At 34.3% G+C, this 23379-nt stretch overlaps 1 protein-coding gene across 8 annotated transcripts in view; it reads right to left on the bottom strand.

The window, feature by feature from the left end:
- Positions 1 to 23379, bottom strand: part of DGKB (diacylglycerol kinase beta) — a gene marked incomplete at its 3' end in the record, with an annotated part of 912102 nt that overhangs the window by 295619 nt on the left and 593104 nt on the right. For all 8 annotated transcript variants that reach the window (XM_081244282.1, XM_081244283.1, XM_081244280.1 and 5 more), the window contains one exon: positions 17777 to 17841. In XM_081244282.1, the coding sequence (XP_081100408.1) occupies positions 17777 to 17841 (65 nt within the window). The remainder of the gene's footprint in view (positions 1 to 17776; positions 17842 to 23379) is intronic.

The raw sequence follows: 23379 nt of genomic DNA, 5'->3' as shown, positions 1-23379 counted from the left end.
ATATTTTCTGGTTAGTAGATATGTATTAAATGACTGTTCATCTGGATAGAATGGTTTAGTAACTTGCTGCATATGTAACCTAGAGAAGTTCCTTAAAATTCTAACTCTGTTTTCTAATATACAGAGAATAATAGTAACCGTCTCCTAGGGTTGTGTATGACTTAAAATAATCCAGGAAAACAATTTGGTAGAGTATCTGGAACATAGTGCAGCCCTTAAAACATACTAGTGATGACTTTTATTATAGTACATTGTTAGAACAAAAGACAACTATTAGATTTATAACTACTAGGCTACAAGAATTCATAATGAAAATAAGATGGGTACTAACTAACGTGACATTATTTTAAGGGGTCATGGTAACCCAAGGTTTTTTCCTTAATGAAATAATTTTTCTCATAAAGACTGATAAGATTAACAGATAAAGAGAAATCAATAGAGTTTTTATTAGACTTTGCATTCTTTCGCTCATATAATAGTTTCAGTTAGTTTATGTATATTTGAATATAGTTTAGATCATTAAGCAAATACAAAACAGGCTAAAACATCTAGTTTGAAATGTAAAAAAGCTGATAATGTAAAGTAATTGACATGAATATAAATATATTTCATATTAATAAATTCACAGATTACATGAATTACAGGACATGAATGTTTCTGTACCTTAGAAGTTACAGAAATTACAAATGACCTTTGTAATTTGAATGTCTTAAAAATGAAAGCAGAATAAATAAGAAAAAAGTTAATGAAAATAAATATGCAAAAAACACATGTAAAGAATTGATTAGGTCTGTGTGTAAAAACAAAACAAATTATGCCATCACAGTGAATAATAAACTTATCAGCAAATTAGAAGGGTGGCATAAGTGGCATGTGCCCTGCCTAGAAACAAATGGACATTTAAAGATTTAGAGTTACAAAGGTGATAAATGTGGGACTGACTGCTTGCACTACAAACAGGTTTTATTATATAATGTTTTCTCATAATCTCTGTATTTTAACTACATTAAACAAATGCAATAGAAGATGAGGACCACAGAAATTTAGATGTAAGTGGCTTCCTAAATCCAAGAGAGTGAACTAAGAATCCTAAAGTCTATGAACAGCCCAACTCACTTTCACAATACGTGATAATTTTGGCAGAGACTGCTGATCAACTTCCATTTTCCTTTCTTTCTGTGTGTACTAGAGCCTCCCAGGCTTTAGGTGGGCCCATGAGCCCACAGTGGGAGACCACATTTTCCTGAGCTCTTGCCTTTCAGGATGGCGACTTCACTAAGTCACAACATGAGCAGAAGTGACATGTGTGACATTCAGTGGAGGAACTTGGTGACGATGCTGTAAGCAGTGGACATGGGTATGAGAAGACTATCTTTTTGGGGGGATAACCTCTTTCTCTCTCACCTCAGACAGAAACAGACACGTCCTCCTGGTAGCACAATGTACTTAATTTTGCACTTAACTTCAGTGATAGTTTTTACCACATTTTATTGTGATTACATGTTTGGTTTGTCTTCCCCACTGGCCTGCAGGCTTTTCAAGGGCAGGAAGGATATTTAATTATTAACTTTATTTATCTTCCAAGCACTTTTACATTACAGACCTGCCTGTAGTAAATATTTCTCTCATGTTACACATTAAAAATAACGGAAAAAATATGAAATTGTGTTAAGGGTTTTTGTGTTAAAGTTGTGGGGTTTTTTTGTTTTTCAAAATTTGGTAGCAATCATTTTCTTTTTATAAGTAAAAGGATATAACTGTGTAAAACTTTAACTCTTTACTGAATAAATAATATATTAGTATTCTTAGAATATTAAAACATTGGGCCATAAACTAAGAATTGCTTAATTTTCTGAGGTCAATATTTGCCTAAGAAAATGATATATATTTGATGTGTATGCCTGAAACATTTCTATTTTGGTTATATGGTAAATCTATTTGATGATTAAACAGTTTCTTGAATACTTATACTCAAGTTTCCCTCAGCACTTAGAAAGATTTTCTGAGAAGAGCAGAGCAGAAACCTACTTTTAAAAGATGTGTTACGGGCTTCCCTGGTGGCGCAGTGGTTGAGAGTCCGCCTACCGATGCAGGGGACACGGGTTCGTGCCCCAGTCCGGGAGGATCCCACATGCCGCGGAGCGGCTGGGCCCATGAGCCATGGCCGCTGAGCCTGCGCGTCCGGAGCCTGTGCTCCGCAACGGGAGAGGCCACAACAGTGAGAGGCCCGCGTAATGCAAAAAAAACCCCAAAAATAAACAACAAAAAAATAAAAGATGTGTTACACAGCAAGTCAAATAAATATTAAAATAAAATATAAGCTACAAACAAAAATCAGTGTTGAATAAATACTTCTTTTTCTGTTCCACATCAAAGACAGAAAGGAGAGACAGAGAGAGAAACAGAAAGAGAGATCAGGAAAAAAAATCAAACCCAAAGAATACACATTTACTTAATTATTTGAAGATCCACATTACCTAATTATTTGCGGATCCAGGTAAGCTAGACCCTATCCAATGTCTTTTATAGAATAAAATTATTTTAACGTAGATCGTAACTGCTTTTAAATTTTCAGAAAGTTTAAAAGTACTTTTATAAATGAGCTTAGGACTTGGGACAGATATTTATATACCAATATTCATAGTAGCATTATTCACATTAGCTAAAAGGTGAAAAGAACCCAACTGTCCATCAACAGATGAATGAATAAACAAAATGTAGTATATACATACAACAGAATATTATTCAGCCTTAAAAAGGAAAGAAATTCTGACTACAATACGCTACAAAATGCTACAATATGGATTAACCTTGAAGACATTATGCTAAGTGAAAGAAGGGACAAATTTGAATGACAAATATTGTATGGTTCCACTTACATGTGGTAGTCAGATCACAGAGACAGAAAGTAGAATGGTGGTTGCCAGGGACAACTGGAGGGAGGGGAGAAAGGGGAGTTATTTGTTTAAAGGGTACAGAGCTTTAGTTTGGAGAGAAAGAAAAGTTCTGGAGATGGGTGGTGGTAATGGCTGCACAGCAGTGTGAATGTACCAAATGCCACTAAACTGTACACATAAAAGTAGTTAAACTGGTACATTTTTTGTTATATATATTTTACCACAATTAAAAACAAATAGTTAAAATACAAAATATCAATCAAATTTTGAAAAAAATTCCCTAAAACAAAATAAACATCTGGCTTCATTCCTTTGGCTTTAATAAAAGCCATATAAATGTGTCTACATAAATAAAAAGTTTTTATTCCACATAAAGAATTCTACAAAGTTGTTAGGTTTTGTGTATGATGAAGCTTACATTAAAAAACTGAAGTTTGAAAACTTTGAAAATTTGGAATTCTGAAACAACCATAATCACATTTAAAAAGTAAAAACAGAAAATTCTAACAACTAGAAAGAACATTGGAAATAGCAGTCAGTAAGATGTTCCTTTATTTTTAATGTTTTTATGGCCTAGCACAGTTGGCATTCTTCCCTGTGCACCACCAACTCCAACATTAGCTTCCTGTTTAAGTACTTTGCTCTTTATTGCCAAATTCCTTTGAAGGGTCATAAAAAATACATGCATTTTTTAAATAAAACTTTTCTATTGTTTGAGATCACTTCAGAGACTCTGTAATATCAGAATTATGATTATAACATAAATTTCATGCCCTGAGTCCTTCAGGCCTCCACTTTTGATATTCACAAGCCAGAATTATGAAATTTTCAAATCTACTCTCAAACTTTTGTCTCTGACGTGAATTTCAAGTCTTTTGAAATTTAATAACTGAGAATTGTGATCCCTTCCTTTTTAACCCTATCATGAAGTAGTAGTTGCATTAAAATACAGTTTGGAAAAAGGAAGGGCCAGGAAGTTAAATCAAAATTCTTCAAGGAGGACTTCCCTGCTGGCACAGTGGTTAAGAATCTGCCTGTCAGTGCAGGGGACAGGGGTTCGAGCCCTGATCTGGGAAGATTCCACATGCCGTGGAGCAACTAAGCCCATGCGCCACAACTACTGAGCCTGTGCGCCACAACTACTGAGCCTGTGCGCCACAACTACTGAGCCTGTGTGCCACAACTACTGAAGCCTGCATGCCTAGAGCCCATGCTCCGCAACAAGAGAAGCCACCGCAATGAGAAGCCTGCGCACCGCAACCAAGACCCAACACAGCCAAAAATAAATAAATAAATACATTTATAATAAAAATTTTTTTTCTAAGGATAGCAAACGATCCTTAGGAAGCAGCAATTGAGTGGATTCATTCTACTGAATAGAAACAGCCAATCTAAAACTCAGGGAAGGGCAGAAACAGCAAAGGACAGAGAAAAGATCAAAAGTCAGGCCAGGAACCAGATCTCAGGTCGCCTTGTAAACTAGTACAGTTTGAGAAATTGGTGAGTTTGATAAAGCAAGGTAGGTTAGCTTTTTAAAAAGATCACTCTCAAAGAAGTTGCAAGAGACTAGAGAAGAGAGTGTAAACTCTCAGAATTCTGAGGATCACTAACAATTATGGCTTGGTTAGACAGCAGAAGCAGCCATAAATAAAACTAAAAACTTAGTAGGAATAGGTAAGATGGTGTGTTTTATGGATTAAGACAACACAAGATTTAGAAAGAGAGTAACTGACAAATTCAAAGTCAATTTCTGTAGAGGTTAAAAAAAAATCTATATATTGGATATAGTAACTTAGAGATCTTCTGTGACCTTAATGAGAACAGTTTCCCTTCAAATGGAAAGAGAATCCACATCAAATTGGTTTTCATAAGGGAATGAATGGACAATGGGAAAGTGCATAAAACTTATTAAAAGAGTTTGGTTATAAAGAGATTAAGCTGGATCAGGTATAGCTGGAAAAAAAGGAAGATCAGGAGACTGATATTTTTCTCTCTCTTTTTTTTAAGTATAAAGAGAAAAGCTAGGTAGAACTTGATGGGAAGATGTTAGGAAAGAGCTTGAAATAGTAGGATATAAAAGATCTGGGAGAGAGGAATAAAGTATGCTTCAGGTATAGAGAAAGAGAAGATGGTGGTGGTATGGAACAGATATGGCTCACAAGAGGTAGGGATTGGCCCTAGGTTAATGGATGGCTAACTTATATGTTATGTTAGAAAGGATGAGGGAAAGATGGATGTTGATGTAGATAGACTATTGGGGTTTGTGATTTGGGAGTTGGGTTAATCACTGTTTAACTTGTGGTTTCTATTTCTATCAATATTTTTTTCACTGCAGTATAAATCAGAATTATTACCAGGAGGAAAGGTTTGTATAGAGTAATGTTGGAAATGGGTGGTGTTGTGGAGATGGAGAGAAGGAACTGGATAAGCAAATAGATGTAGGATTACCATTTGTTACTGAACACTCAGATAAGTTTGGTCTTGTTTTGTGATTTTCTGCAGTAAAGTTCAACATCCCAATGAGTTATGGGGAAGGGAGTCAACTGGGTAAATACAGAGCTAAGCTTTCGCCCATGGAAATCAGTAGAAAAGGAAATAAGTTTAGCTTATTGGCAACAGTGGTTGAAATAATAAACATGTAAGAACAGCATCAGGTATTTTCTAGTGAATGACACTTTCAGACCAGACTCTGTAAGGTAGTATTAAGATTTATGTACAAAAGAACAGGTTTAGAAAAAGTCAAAAAGAAAGTAAAAATGTTGTAAGGATCCAAGTTTAGTAACTGATGATTATAATTGCTTATTAGTATGTACAGTGAACACAGCAGCATCTGTTTCCCAATCCCCAATCACTCTGTTGCCATCTAGAGATCTACATGGTTCTAAGGGAAGTCATTTCCATCCTCTGGTGAAAGTGACCGGTCCAGCGGCAGGCATTTAACAGATGCAGAGCCAATAAGAGTGACAATCAGAACTTCCTTTCTCTCTTTCACAATGTGGGTTTGTAGACGTAAAACTTGGAAATATTTGACTACTATAACCTGAGTCTGTCTGAGGACTAAGTTAACATATGAAGCAGGGCAAAGACCAGAAAATAAAAATGAAATTAGGACCTAATAATTTCATTTATCTTTGGATCAAACTTGGCCTGAAGTTCAGGTAACCGAACACAGACACTAAGAGTTGCCGAGCATACGTGTTGCAGGGGTCCAGGTCTGGCTTTATTAGAGGCCATATTCCTTGCCATTTACCAGGAATAGGAGTCTGCAAGAAACGCCTTGAAGGTAAATTCAGACTCTCTAAGAACAATCAGAGAGGCAAGGTGAAGAAAGTCGTGTCCTGTGGGGGTTGTAGGCAGTGAGTGAAGAGGTCATGAATGGTAACTGCTCATACTTATCAGGAACTTGGTATTCGCTAGTCACTTTCAAAGTGCTCTTCATCCACTGTTTCTTACCTAGAAACAACCCCCCACGACCAGTACTATTAGTAACAATCCTTGTTACGTGATTAGAAATTTGGGGCACAGAATGATGAGCAGTCTTTCAGAAGTCACACAACTGATTTTTGAACGGGAAGAGCCAAGATCTGAAGCCAGGAAAACAGGCTCCAGAGCTCTAACTAGCACACATACATATGTGTGCTAGACACACATATGTCTGTCTGGGGGAGAAAAGAATTCAGTCAAGGAGATCCACGTATGGCTTTTCATTAAGATTCCCTGCTTATTAGTTCTAAGTGCATGGTGAAATACAGCTCACTGCTTCATATGATATATAACGAGTGCCACTCCTAGCTGTTCGCATACACCACAAATATTAAGACTTCATAGGAGACATTATCCACGGGATTTTCATGAGTTGGAAATAGACATTTGGATGTTCACACAAGCTGGCCTGAGGACAGAACTGAGCCATCAACTGGGAGATGATCATGAATAAATGCACAAGGTGGCCTCAGGAACCCTGAGGTCGATCTTTTCCATATAGCTCTCCTTTAGATCTTATGGGTTTGGAGAGCTTAAGTACCATTTCCAAAGAAATATTCTGAATAAACAAGGTATTATTGTTTAAGTTTTAATTATTTCAGCTCCAAAGCTACTTCCAGGGACCATAAACCCAAGGGAATTTAAACCAGGCAGGAGTTGTCAGTGGTTAGGTGGACAAAGAATAGGAATGAGAAAATCAAACTTGTTTCATCTGTCAGTAAGTCAGTCAAAACACATTGCCAAGTTCTGATTCAGTGTCTGCTCCGGATATAGCAGGTATCCATACAGCTGAGGTCCAAACTTTCAAACAGCAAATACTACATAGGATGGTGTTTATACACAGAAGCTGGATAAATTCTGCTTGGTACCTTATTGCTGTGATCAAGGTAATTTATTTTGAACAGTCAAGCTACAGAAGTTTCTAAGAAGTAATCTAAAGTTGTGTTCCTTAAAGAGTAGCTCTTAGACCATGTCTTTCACAATTTCTAGATTTATTTAACAAAAATGAAGACTTCTAGACAGTACCTTAAACCTGTTAAATAAAAATATAAAAGGACAAAACCTTGTATATAAGTATACTATATATTTACCTATTTTATATCTTATAATTATTATATACAGATCTACATAAACTTTAAAATTTATTATATGCTTATTTTTGACAAATATATATTTATTTTTAAATTTTATGTTTATTATTTGTATATGATTTGTTATAACAATGTTTATTTAGATAAAATATAAGTAATATGTAAACAAATGTATACATTTGTATTTATATAAAATATAATGTATATTTTTACCCCAGAAGATAAGACAAAATGGCACCAATGGCCACAATTTACATGACAGAGTCATGCTGGTGGAACATCTGACACAATAGGATTAGCACTGATGTGGAGGAGAGTTCAGTTTCTGGAAAGACTCTATGCCTAGGATCACTGAAGCAGTTGTTCCTTCTTCAGAAGGTCTGAGATGAAAGTCATTAACCCAATAGAGTTGGGGATAAAGCGCCAGTAATTGCCCCCAAATAAGAAGTTGTTTTTAAAATTTAAGTTGTCCTTTAAGTTACAGTAGCCTGTTTTCCAAACCACATCATTTCAGTTCTGTCTATAGAGATGAATCAGTTTCTATGTCATTTATATAATCTATCTAAAGATGATTATACATAAAATCTAGCATTCCATTTGCCACCCTCACCAATCCTTAGGAAATTATAGGCACCCTATGATCAGGCCTAGCACGGTGAAGATATGGGTACACAGGACAGGTCTCAAGGTCAGCATCAGTGTTTAGCATTAGCTGGTGTTAGTGAAATGCAACCAGCACTAAGATTACTTAAATGCTACCAGATGCAGAGGGACCCAGAAAATGAAGAAGACAATTGGGAATTCCAACAGAAGCTTTAAGTCAAGAACCAAAATAAAGTAAGTGCCATAGGAACAAGGGCAGGACATGGAGAAACAAAGAGACATTGTAGAGGCACAGTTTACTCCTGACTATGCATATGTATTAAGAGCATGAGCTTCTGGTTTTCCTACTATGAAGTATTACGTGGACAGTATTCACCTCCATCAAATGAAAACAGCAATTGTTACAGAGTAGACTTACTTTGAGGATTAAAGAAGACATCATATGATAAAAATGATTTAATGATGTGGAAGTGTTATTCCTAAATAAATAGTAGCCTTTATTATAATTGTATGTTGCAATATTATTGCCATTAAACGCTAAGCTCCTCTGAAACAAGAACCTAGTATTATCCATCATTGAATCCCCTCTGTGAACGTTATAGAACATGTTTTAACAGTCTTCCGATTGAAAAGTGTTATCTATGTCCCCTCCCTTTGAATCTGAGCCTTTGACCACGTCAATCAATAAAAAGTACAGTGAATATGAAACTCTGTGACTTCCAAAGCTAAGTGAAGAAAATGCCATAGAGCTTTTCCCTGTTCTCTCAGGATACTAACTTCTGGAGGCCTGAGCTGCCATGTCAGAAGTCTGGCTATCCTAGGCCACCACGCTTTGAAAATGCCTAGGCCACATGGAGAAGCCATCTTGTAGCTACTTGTGATAGTTGATTTTACGTGACAATTTGGCCACAGGGTGCTCAAATTAAACATTATTTCTAGGTGTGTTTGTGAGAGTGTTTCTGGATGAGATTAGCATTTGAATTGTTGGACTCAGTAAAGTAAATTACCCTCCCCAGTGTGGGTAGGCATCATCCATACTATGGTGAAGGGTCTGAATAGAATAAAAGGCAGATGAAGGAGGAATTTGCCCCCTTTCCCCTGACTCACCGACTGAACTGGGACATCTTAATCATCTTCTCTGACCTTCCAACTGAGATTAACACCATTTGCTCCCCTGGCTCTTAGGCCTTTGGACTCAGACTGAATTACACCACTGCTTTCCTGCGTCTCCAGATTGCAGAAGGTAGATTCTTGGACTTTTTAGTCCAGCATCAGCCACCAGACATGAGAGTAACCAAGATCCCATCCACTAGCTATCAAATCACTTCCAACCAGTGAGTCTTCCCAGTTGAAGGCCCAGACATGATGAAGCAAAGACAAGCCATCCTTGCTTCACCCTGTTTGAACTGCTGACCCACAGAAGCTATGCATGTAATAAAATGATCGTTTTAAATTGGCAAGCCCTCAAGTAGTTTATTATTCAGCAATAGTAAAGCAAAAGAGATTTTGATATGTGGAAGTGAATGGCCGCCACAACAAAAACGGAAAACATGTGACATTTGCTTTGGAACTGAAGGGTGAGGAGAACCTGGAAGAGATAGGAAGACACCGACAAGCCTTAGGATACTGCTAGTGAGGGCTTGAACAACATAGGAACAATGTTATGGGAGAGGGGAAGAAACTGAACTCATTATATGGTGGCAGAAAGCTTGCTATGGAGCAATAGTAAAGGGAATACCTTGGTAATTAGCATATTTTTGGCCCCTTATAAGTGTTTGTCAAATAAAATCTTTAAAAATACAATAAAGTTATAGCATGTCTGCTATTTTTCTTGCTAGAAGCTGAGGTGGGGAGGAAGAGATTTTTAAGATATTAAAATTAAAAATTCATAATAAATCAAGATTTTGTATTTCTACTTTCTAAGTCTCCTCAGAAATTTACCCATTAAGGAAATATTTTCTTAATATTTTAGGGCTACTACATAGAAATATGAGGGTGGCTTAAAAAAGATTTCCCTACTTTGTGAAAACATTGCTCATGTAGAAATACAAAGCAGAAAATACAAACTTCAAAATGCTGCATATTCAAGAATATTATCTTTCTCTTCAAAGAAAAATGTATGTGAGGAAGCCTGTTTTTAGAAAGTAAACCTACCATTCAAGGTTAATATTTTAGAATTATTATATTCAGTCAGAAAATAATGCTCAACACATCCTTATAAGAACATGTATTCTAAAAGGAAAAGCATTAGTAACTAATGCTTAGGTGGAGCAAGAAGCAATGGAGAGCACCTAATCAGTTCCAATTAGCCATGCCAGAGGATTACTTTCCAGGTAAAATTATCTTATAATGAGGTGATTAACCTCTTTGGAAAGAGTTCAAGATAGACTTACTTTATACTTAATATATCCTATATAGAAGTGGTATAACAAGGGTCCTCAAGGTTCCATGCCAGGGATAATTTCTAACAAGAATCAACAGATTTTATTCTAGAAGAACCCAAAATACTTACATTATTGATGGAATAAATCGTAAAGCATCTAGATACTATAAATTAGGCATTTAAACTTCAAATTAACTAACTTATACGGAACTAACTTTATACTAAAGAATGTAACAATTGAACTCTAACGAATTACAAATGCTAGCCTCTAGATTATCTACGAACATCAAAGGAAAAAACATTTCTGTTGTTCACACTGGTCAGTGTAACAGGCTCATTCCCCAAAGTCAGCTGTCCACTGTCTATTTACTTTAGTGGATCCCCTCAGCCCCCAGAGCACACCTGGTTCTTGTTACAGTTAGAGAGACTAATGCTAAGCCAGGGAGTAGGCCTGAACACAAAGGAAACAGAAGCTTCAGTGTTTCCAACACAAAAACACTAGTTAAATTGAGGACAGAGTTCTTAGAAACAGCAGCTTTAACTGCTGGCTAAGTCTTTGGTTTTTACCTTAAAAGTGATAATTCATTAAGGACTACTTGAAATTATATATCTATATATCTATAATATGTATAAATTTATATATTATATATATTTGCTGTCAGCTTATAATAAACAAGAAATAATTTACTTTTAATTTGATAATTATTTCCTGTAAGTTTCCATGTAGGCATAGGACCTATAATAATGAGCAAAAGTTTTTTTCTTAAACTGCCTTCTGTTTAGTACACTTCCCTATAAGAAAGCACTCTATATCTTGGATTATTCCGTTGTGATTTTTCGGACATTTCTGAATTAACTACTGTTACTTCACAAATCTTGTTTCTTAATTTGGTATCCTAGAAAGTGAGTGTGTATGTGTTAGTGTTTGTGTATAAAATTTTTGCATAAAACACTTGCAAATTCATGTAAAGCAAAAACACAAATCCTGGGAATAGAAAGGCAAAATCAAGGAAGAAAAAATTTAGAATATTTGCATGAAGATGATACTAATAAAATGTAAGTATCTTGCAAACAAAAACTAGAAATAAATGTTCCTTCTTCAGCTAAATCAGAGAATATATAAGCAACCCTTACTTCAACATATACCCTTTAGAGCTCAATGCTCACCTTAACTTAGGAGTCCCAGAAAATACCCATCTGTACTGTTACAATGTAGACTTTTCTTCCAGTTTACATTCTTCTGCAGAACCTGTAACGATCTAAGGTTTCTATGTAACCCCAAATTAATTTTCCTCATTTGCCTTAGAGAGTCAAAAAATACAGGGTCTAGCTGGATGCCCATCATATAAAAAGAACTCCTTATTAAATGTCTGCAGAATAATCAACCAAATCAATAGGAGACAGCAATGTTTTATCCAAACTTCAGGACCTTCACTGATCCTTTTGTTACTCCCCTGCAGTGTCAAAAATAAAGGAGAGAAAACAAGAGAGCAGGAATAAGAAATCTGGAGAGAATGAAGAAAAGATGGAGTAAGAGGTAAAGAAGGAAGAAAAGTTACTGAATCTCTTCCTAATTTATCCTCCAGTTCTCACACACACTATTCCAAAGAGTTATCTTACAAACATGATTTTGAACAGCTCGGACATAAAAGTGAGCATTATGGTTTAATGATACCAGGAAATAATGCAGAAAGATTCAGGTGAATTGAATCCCTTGCATCAATGTGCACACAGCTCTAACTCACTTAACCATATTTTCATCTGCTCAGATCAGACATATTTAAATGAGTCTCAACATACAAATGAAACTATATGGAGAGAATAGCATAGTTAGTAAATTATTTTAAAGGTCTTAGAACTATATTGTAGCAAGAATACATATAATTATGAAAAGCTTACATAAATATAATATGAAAAGCTGAAACTCACAGAAAATATATGTAGCATATACATACACAAATAAATAAATCTATGCATCACAAATATATATATGTACACACATGTATAAATCTATATATTATCTACCCATCTATTTATCTACACACTATATGGCTTATATGAGGATAATAGCTTCCTCATCTGGAAAAGCTGACTTAATAACGCTTACACAAAAAAATTCAAGAAATGTTATTTAAAGGATATAATTGAGTAGTCATGCTAAGTGATAATGAAAAATGAGTAAGTTTCATTTTTAAAAATAGACCAAAGTTGGGTAGGTACACAGAAAATAAAGAAAAAAAAATGCCTTAGCTCATGGGAGTCTCATGAGTATATAATTTTGTCCAAAAGGTCCCTGTACAATGTGAACAATTCTAATGAATATAGATTTTATTCGAAATACTAAAAATGACAGATGTTTAAACTTTTAATATCAACAGTGCCATTTCCCTAGTTAGTTTATAAAAGATGGTACCATTTACAAATGTGGAAGTTTACAATGAAACATAATTTACATTTTTAAATAGAAAAAAATGCTTCACTATACAATAATGAAGTTGTCTTGACTGATGGATGGAAAAGTGAGGTCAAATGCCTAAAATAAAATGCCACACAGAATTTCAACACTGCTTGTGAAGATTTGAACATTTATTTTGTTGAATTCTAAGAATATATTGTGACCTGTTTTGACTAATAAATAATTATTAAGAATTACTGCTAACCTATAAAGTTGATAATACAAGTGCTAAAACAAATTTGTAAGTAAGCATTCATTAGCAAGGCATTCACAGAGCTCAGGGATTTATATTGTAAAATTTTTGTTTGTTAACACTGCTGGCTGGGGTCCTTGGATATTAAATACAAGAATACCAAAAAACCTTTTAGTACCTAAAAGAATAGTTATTTAGAATCAAGACTCATTCTAAGCATATTTCAACTCTCTTTCTATTATCTTTTTTGGCACTATAGAAAGCACAAACTATAAAAGTAGTAAGATATTTTGAAACAAATATACCACTTACTAATAAATAATGTAATGAATACATCTAGCAAGTATCTATTGAGTGCTCATTATATTCCATGCACTGTGTAGATACTAACGTCCCAAAGAGAGTCTCATTCCATGATCTCTTAAAGCCTATTGTCAGAAAAAAAAAAATCAAGAACCATTCCACAGAATCAGTGTGGTCTTAAAGGCATAGGCGAATTTTCTAAATTCATGTAGACTAATTTAATTTCTTGAGTAATGTGCAGAGCACAGAATCTTTTCAAAATTAGGTTTTATTAATACAGTAACATCAAATTATCAGTCTGGAACACCAATTTTTCAGTTTTGTTTCTTCTCACACATTTAGAAGGCAAGGCCCTCTGTCATATCTTATATCACTACTTAGATTCTGAGTTAAACTGCCTTATTTAAATTTACATATCCATTTCAGTTTTCTAGTTGTAGATGTCTTCACAAAAAAGCAGAAAGTAGTACAGAAATAAGGCACATACTTCTTGAACAGGGGGCTAAGAAAACGATGTTTCATTCAGGGAGTTAGAGACCAGATAGGTTTTTTTTTTTTTTCTTTTGCGGTACGCGGGCCTCTCCCGCTGTGGAGCACAGGCTCTGGACGCACAGGCTCAGCGGCCATGGCTCACGGGCCCAGCCGCTCCGCGGCATGTGGGATCCTCCCGGACCGGGACACGAACCCGTGTCCCCTGCATCGGCAGGCGGACCCTCAATCACTGCGCCACCAGGGAAGCCCGACCAGATAGTTTTAAGTGATCAATGTGACAGTGAAATAGTATCTTTGTGCAATATTGCTAACCCTCAGTGTTTGCTAGCAGGTGTATTAAGAATTTGAATTGGTTCTTTAAAAACAAGCTATGACTACAATATTAAGAAATCTTTGTAAACCACCGATACTTTTTCTATAGTTAGTTCCATTTTGCATATTACCTATAAGTCCTTGTCAATGTTACACAGATTTACACATGGAATTCAACCATTTTTAATTTTCTCCAAAATTATTATAACTCTTCATAATTATAATGTTAATAGATAGATAGTATAGTGTGTTTATGTACAATTGTTCATATCTTTTTTTTAAAAAAGGCAAGAACTTAAAATGCTTTTACTAAATAAAACCCGGAAAGGTGTAATACATTTGAATTATGAGCATCAGTATGATGGTAAATAGTAATAGTCAAGTTATATAAATATTTTAAATACCAATATTATGTAATAAATGGTTTTAAATAATAGTAGCATAGATACTTTAAGAATTATTTTTTTCCAGCCTAAAACAACAGAAATATTTATTTAAATTCAGTTTGAAGACTATCTTAAAGTTTAGAAAGTTGAACAGCATATTTCCTTTTAACAGTTAACTTAGATTTACGTAGAAATTTGGAAAAGAATATGATATAAACCTCTCAACTAGCACTCTCTTAAGCACCACCGGAAAAATCATTATCTTTCCCAGTTCTTTCAATTTCTGTCCTAAGAAGCATAGAGAGCAGAACTATATATTTTGGTAATTAATTTCCTTAAGATAATGTTAGAAACATCATGTTCTTTAAAATATAAATGAATTTCAAGGTGAGCATGCTAGAGGATAATATTAATGGCGTGTGATTTATTGTGACAAGAGATCTGATCTGAAACACCATTATTCGGAGTACTTAAAAAAATCCATTTGCAAATTCCTGAAAATATGAAAGTGCTATAGCTGAACCTGTCTCAATGTTGAAATCTGGAAATCTGTCCTTGTAAGTATGCAACTGCTTGTGCACAATATCTGGCATGTCTTCCTCACAGCAATTTATTAGAACATTTTCATAATCTGAATATGTCGTATTGCAGTTTAGAGAATTACCTAAATGCTTGTAACTGAGTGAAGACAACCTACAAAAGTACAGATTGAAATGTATATGGATAATTAACTTGGTGATGTATATAATTTTAGGGCTGATTGTTATCTTAAAAAACAGTTGGCGATAATTCACTGAGCATCTACTGATATACCTGGCATTCTCTGAACTCACAACAGAAACATGTGACCTGTAACAATCTAGAAGGTGTTTTCTATGTCATTACTGTTCCAAATGAAATATCCCCTTTGAACTATATAAGCAAGATTTACTTGTGACTTAAATTTACAAGTAAATTTCAATAAGATGTAATTTTACATCTTATAAATTCATTGGGGTATATAAACACATTGTAGCAAACGGCATCTAACCACATGTTGGGCAGTGAGCAATGTCATAAATTAGTACTGCAGTTGATAATAAAAACCTAAATAGATATATGTAAATAACAGAAGTCTTATTAAAAAGAATTAAAATTATTCTGGAGAACAGAACTGATTACCTTTTATACTTGAGGGAGGATCATAAATATTGGCATTCTTAAATATAGGCTGTTAAATTTGAGCATCACCTAAACATACTGATACACTACTCTATATTTTTAATTCTCCTTTCTCCGTCCCCCCTCCCCCATGTCTCTCTTTCTCTCTGTTTCTCTGGTTTTCTCCCCTCCCTCCTCTCTCTTCTCTCCTCCCTCTGCTGAATAAGTTTGGGACTTAATTCCTTTAATGGGCTTTTAAACTGTAAAACTCCTGGTGGGGCACACTGCATGAAGCATTTTTCAAATAGCATTTTGTTGTTGTTGCTAGAAACCTATTTTAATATATGAATATCAACACATGAATGCTTCACAGAATGGCACTGGAGTAAGCATAGGATAGTTGATTCTATAATATGGTTTTATGTGCATTAATAAATATGTTCATTCCAGAACATTCAAGATGGGTCATCAAGTGCTGAAATATACTACAAAGTGAATATAATTTCATTGTTACATCAATTTTTTCATAGATTTCATGAAATAAAATCTTGTAAAATGAAAGTGTCTATTCTAGATATAAAAAAGGTGCAAAATTTTAATGAAGTTACTTTTGACTTTTAATTTTGTAATATACATGGCATAAAATTCAAACAGTACAATAAAAATTCAGTATCCATCCCAACCACTTGGTTCTCTTTTCCAGAAGAAACCAAAGTTAAAAGATTTTTGTGAATCCTTTTAAAGATATTATGTGCACATACACATATTCATTATATACTTTTTCCATTTTCCTTACAACAAAAATCATAGACGTCTGAACTATGAAAGAAAGAGCAAACCATAGCATCATGATTTATCATTAAGGCAATACCTAAGGCACATTTTACAAATAAGTTTTCATATGTCTTGCTAAAATATTTAAATAGATCAATATAATGAAAAATCAGATAGGGTCTCACTAACTATGAAACTATTTAATATGATGATTCTTGTATAAAGTAGCACACTAAAGTCTACAGTTAAGAAAAATCTAAAACAGATTTAAAAATACATTTTAACAGCATTTATTTATTATGAAACTACATGGAAGAAAACTATGTCAATCTACTAGTGTATGACAAAACTGAAATAAACATAAGAATTTCCAGGAGCAGTTGTCTTATGTGTTCTGTAACGTTTATGGTACAATGTCAATCTAGCCAAATACAGAGACCATAGGGCCCTTTGACTTTGAACAGTAATATATAAAGCACTTAAATAACACTATATAAATGCTGATTATGATTTTGTACCTCTGTGAAATGAAAAGAGTAGAAATGGGTATAACTGAAGCAAAAGATGTTTCACTGCTTCTGCCCAATTTTTCCTGGCTAGTGGGGTGGAGATAGCCATATTTCCTTCTAGAAATGGGGAAGATAACAAAGCCAAAGCTTTCTCTACTTCCCTGAGTATCAGAAAAAAGTCAACATCTACATTTTAGAGGAAATAATTTCTGCATATTTTGGTTTTCAAGGCTTTTTCACTGTGAAGAAAACGTCTTTAAAAGTAGTTTTTGTCAGCATTGATATTTCTCTGGTTTACTTTCCATTTAGCTGAGGCCGATATAGGACTGATAGTACAAAGATTAGAGGTCTTATACGATACCTACGTAATGTATAGTTACTCAGCATGATCAAATCAGAGCCTCATGTTTTTCCTTGGGATTTAGGATGATCACTCCTCACATACTTAGCCATGTAAAGACTTCCAGTACATCTTAATAAGGTACTATTTTCACCTTACACTTGAAAGTGTAAGGTGAAAATAGTACCTTCTCAGCACATAAGAATGGGCTTAGATATGACCACACTGTATTCCTCATTATAACCTCACTAAAACCTAACAAGAAAAATTAAATTCGTTTACACTTTTGTCTTAATACTTACACATACACCAAGCCTTATTCAGTCATTATATGTAAAATGCTTTATACCATATAGTGATCCTTTTTATGACATAGTTCATCAACAGCAACCATAATTATAATATGTTATCTTACCTACTATTGAATTTTTCTGGGTGTTTTTCTCTCATGATGTGGAATCTGTGTGCAATGGAAGCATCCTAAGAAGAGAAACAGAAACGAAAAACAAGACAGTTTATGATCCTATTGTCTTGTGGAAATAACGATTAAAAGAGAAAAAACTGAAGAATAATATTGTAAATTAACTTTTCCTAAACAATGTCATTACAAAGAAGATATTCTGCAATTAGGCAGAAATGTGTAATCCACATAAATTCCGTTCAAGTGTGATTTAGTCACCATTGGTTACTTTTCATATTTACTTCTAGGAATTGATTTCTATTTAATTTTTTTTTTTTTTTTTTTTTTTTTGTGGTACACGGACCTCTCACTGTTGCGGCCTCTTCTGTTGCAGAGCACAGGCTCCAGACGCGCAGGCTCAGCGGCCATGGCTCACGGGCCCAGCCGCTCCGCAGCATGTGGGATCTTCCCGGACCAGGGCACATACCCGTGTCTCCTACATCGGCAGGTGGACTCTCAACCACTGTGCCACCAGGGAAGCCCTGATTTCTATTTAATTTATATATATCCTTTAATAATTGGTTTTGGCCTCATGCTTAAAGTATGTTTAAGATAGTTCATATGAACATAAATATCAAAAATTAGTTGAAAATATTGTTACACAAAAACTAGAAGAATGGCTTAAGTGGAGAAATGATCAGGTGGAGAAGCTCCTAGTCCTTTGAGATTAATTATGGGTAAAAGTATCATTTGAGGGTGCATATCTAGTAAAGGTAAGTATAATATGTGGCTTCAAAGTTGGCTAAGAGTGTACTGGATGTGTAATTATTAACTGTTCATTCCACAAGCTACTTTTTGACATATCTTGCTTAATGGAGAAAAACAACAAAGGGAAAAATTTATTTTCGGAGAATTGGGGACAAGTGTAACTGTACTCTGAGACCTCAAATGCACCAGTTCTGCACCCTAATGGATGTTTCTCCCTTTTATGAAATTCATTCAGAGTTTCTATGATACAGAATCACACAACGTGTGAGACTGGGAGAATACTTTGATTCAAGCTTTTCAAGTACAGACTGTTCTTGCTGACTTTTAATAGTTGGCCCTATTATTCCAAGCAAGGAGATAATTTCCCATGCTTCATCTACACATGATTAATCACTCCAATGAGAAACTAATATATTTACCAGTAATCTCAAAGGAAATGGCGCTATTTTAGCGATTAACGGTTAATTTCGTTTCATAGTAGAGATAAAAGAAAAAGAAAAACCAAACACAAAGGAAATAAAGAAGTTGTGTATTTGAGAGAATCCTGAAAACACTAATCAAGGATTAAAAGTCTAATGAATGAAATGAAAAGGCTAATGTGCTTACTCATGCATAACAAAGCATGAGGCACAACAAGAGAGGGACCAATGCCCGCTGCAGATGGCAGACCGAGAGCTGCTTTTCCCTGCAAGATAGAGCTGTGATAGAACTCTAGTTTTTCCTGTACAATTTTATCCTCTAAAAATTGTTGAGTAATTGAATTAATCCACGTTTAAAGGACACAAAAGTATAGATAGGTGCATACTGAAACAACACTTGTAAAATAAAAAAAGTTTTAAAAAAATTCTATGGTTTGATATCCTAACATATAACTCTGTTATATATGTGTGGTCAATTTCCTGGTTTGCTAAGTAAGAATATCAAGGTGTTCACCTTTATTGGTTCAATAGCTCTCAAACACAGTCACAGAGTTTCTTCCTTTTTAAAAAATTCTCACTAATAAGTCATAAATATACTTTTTTGAGAATATGCAGTTGTCGTACTGTGGTATGAAATTATAGAAAAAATCTGAGTATGGTATATTATGTGGCATTATCATTAATTTTAAAAATCACTTATTTTGACTTTATCCCTAATCTGCTTCAAAATCAATCTGGAATACCTTATAATTAAATGCATACATCCAGCAGACCAGTTAAACAAAAGTAAAGAAATATGAATCAAGTACTAAGAATGAATGATCAATATTAGTTATCCACAGGGGGACTATCATTGAATTTACCTCTGTATGAATTATTTGTTTCTGTAAGTTATAGCACTGAAACTTTTACAAGTAGATTGTGTCGGATAATTTGCTTTATAAGCATACACTTTTGCAATAACAGATCTCTTCCTTTCCCAAACAACACAAATAGTAGAGAGAGAGGGAGAAAGGAAAAGAGAGGAGGAAGGAGGAAAGAGAGAGTATCAAAAGAAGACCATTTATGTAGACTGGACTATAACTGCCTAAATTCCTAGAAATACAGAACACCAAATAGCCAAAGATAAACTGAACCTTCGCTCCTCTATCTCCAAGATACTCCGGCAAAGAATCATGTAGGAAAGAGAAGGGAAAAATAAAAACTAGTGAGGAACACTGGTATGCCTTTTCCTTGTGTTGAATGGGTCCCACCCACAAAGAGAGAGCTGGCCTTGCTGACTACAGGATGGATAAGGAACAATGACAGCAGGTGTTCATTTGGATGAAAATTCAGACCAAATTCCCATGGGACCCTGTCCTTTTGGCATAACCCCAAGAGGCTTGAAAGAGAACTGCCAAACCCTGCAAACGTATCCAGCAGCCATATTTCAGGGGCACTAACGGGTCTCTAGAAAGAGACCAAATAAGAAAAAGCTAAAGTAACGTTGGTTTTTTAACATAAACTTTGCCCTTTCGGTCTCTATGCATTGCAGTTTGTAGGAAATAGAAATTAAATTGGCATTACTTTCATATCCTAGAATGGATAAACTTTGAATTCGGACAGATTTTCACTTCCAAGACTTGTGACTGTGAGCAAATTGCTTATTTGCCATGAGCCACAGCTTCCTTATCTTTAAAAGAGGATACGGATACCCCTTTATAGTATTGTAGTGAGATTTTCTGAGATTATTCTGTATAGCAATTGCAGTAGTGTTCTGTTATAGCTGGGGTGTTCATATATTCTATATCCATACTAGAATGTTATTTAAAGTAAAAAGAGGGTGCTAAAAAAGAGCTGAATTACATAAATTTGAAAGATGTATTTACTGACTCTCAATTTGGTTTTATTATTTCCCGGATTTATACTTTCATTTTAATTTAAAAAATAAAATCACATCTAAGAACTAAAACATATCCATCTTTATTAAAGCAAAAAAAATAAATCCCATTATGTTCATTTCAAAGTAGTCTGTGTAGTAATTTGTATGTTAATTTATATATATGCAAATATGTACGTGTGTGTGTATATACACACACACACACACAGGTATACACAGATCAGAGAATCAGCTTCTTAGCCACATCTGCCTTTAATACTCTGCACTGGTACTTTTCTAAAGACTGATTTTTTTCTTTTCCTGTAAGGGCTTATCATTGTTTTCTTAAAATAAACTTACCCTAAATCCCCCAAATTGCATTTTAAGTCATTAATTTGAAAAACTTCATTATTTTCTGTGGATCATAATATTTTAAATTGAGAAAATGAAAGTGCTGAGATACCTATATACAGAGAATTCTACTAAGAGGAGGACACTATCAATACTAATCTTTTTCTTGAAGTGTAAAATGTATTTGCCTAAATATGTCATAGGTACTATACTTTTTAATCCATTTAAAGAAACTTTCTCTGACAAATAGTTTTACAAAACTTGCCAAATAATTTGTATTTCTGGAAACTGTATTATTATTATACCAAATTAAATATCTTCTCAATTCATTCCATTTTAGGATAGAATATAAATCTAGCCAATTACAAGTAAGTATTATCAAGAGTTATTCCAAAATGCAATTATGGAATTTAAAATTAAACCTTGTATGCTAGATGAATGAATTTTCATTGATTTCTTGAAATAGTTCAGTTCCTCCTTACTTTTGGATGGATAAATCACAATGTTTTCCTGTGTGTGAGCTTTTTTTCCTTTAATAATTGCAATTTGCTAAAAAGCCTCGAAAGCTGAAGTAGTGTTTTATTTGTTGAATATTTTTAAAGATTTCCAACTGAATTTTTGAGGTATTATTTACATACAATAAAGCAATTTTAAGTGTACAATTAAATGTTTGACAGAGGTATCAATAACCACTCTCACAATCATGATATAGAAAATTTCCATCACCCCCAAAAGTTCCCTAAGGCCCTTTGCATTTCTATATACACACACACACACACACACGTATGTGTATATGTATGCGGTGTGTGTGTGTATATATATATATATACACACACACACAAACACTCCTCCACCCTTAAAAATCATTGATCTGCTGTCATTATAGTTTGCCTTTTCTAATATTTCCTATAAATGGAATTTAAAAGTACTCTCTTATGTCTGGCTTCTTTCACTTACCATAATGTTTCTGAGATTCAGCCATTTGTTCCAGTGTCAGTGGTTTGTCCCTTTTTATTGCTAAGTAGTATTCTATTAAATAAGTATACCACAATCTGTTATTCATTAGTTGCTGACATTTGGCTTTTATGTACAAAGCTGCTATGAACTTTTCAGCACAATTCTTTTTGTAGACATGTGTGATGATGTCTTTTGGGTGAACACTTAGGAATGAGACCACTGAGTTATATGGTATGTGTATATTTAACTTTATAAGAAACTGCCACATTATTTTTCAAAGTACTTGTACCATTTTGCATTCCTACCAGTAAAGTATGAGAGTTCCAGTTACTCCACATCTTTACCAACACTCCACATCTACACCAACTCTTGACAGTCTTTTTAATTTTACCATCCTAATAAATATGCAGTGGTATCCTTTCTTGGCACCTTAATCCTTATGAGCCAGCACCATCTGCTTCGGTAGAGAGGTCTGCCAATTCTGATGAAACTATATGATATGAAAATTCTGGTATAGACTTAATAAATGTTCCCAGCTCCATCCCAATTGATTCATCCTCACAGCTTTTAGTATATTTTCTCAGTTATGCTGTTCAACAATTCCAAAATAGCAATGAGCAGTCTCTGGAAGTCCATTTGTGCATTCAACCCCACACTCACCCCACGCACAACCTCAAGGGTTTCAAAGAATTTATTTTTCTATTAAATTCCTCCAAAAGATATTCAGAGAATATGTGCTTAGGGTCTCCCTTGAAGAACTCTGAGCTCTCAAATTGATTATGATCTTTTTATTTGGTTAAACTATACTTTAAATAAAAGTAATGTTAAAAAATTCAATATATATAAAAGTATATGAAATGAAAAGTGAGTCTCACATTTCCCCAATTTTAATTCCTAGAGATAATAACCAAGATCCTTTCTCATGTATCATTTTGAAAACTGTCTATATATAAAGTATACATGTATGAAAATACATATGCACATATGTATATTTACAAAAATAGGTTTTTATTATACAAACTGTGCTGAAACTGGGTTTTTTTTCACTTATAAAGCTCAGACATCTTGTTATATCAGTAAACTGGTATTTTCCTGAAGTTTTTAATGTCAGCAACCTCTTCCCTTTAATGGATGTGTCATTATTTATATAGCTGTTTTCCTACCGGTAGTGGTTTGGGTTTAATATTTTGCTACCAAATTTGATGTTGTTTAATATTTTGATACCAAATTCTATACAACCTTTATGCAGCTCTGTCAATATTTCT

This window comes from Mesoplodon bidens (assembly GCF_964165515.1).
Source record: "Mesoplodon bidens genome assembly, chromosome: 9".
NCBI classification, from domain to species: Eukaryota; Metazoa; Chordata; class Mammalia; order Artiodactyla; family Ziphiidae; genus Mesoplodon; species Mesoplodon bidens.
Note: the sequence above shows the minus strand (reverse complement) of the source record. Positions and strands in the feature narration are given on the sequence as shown.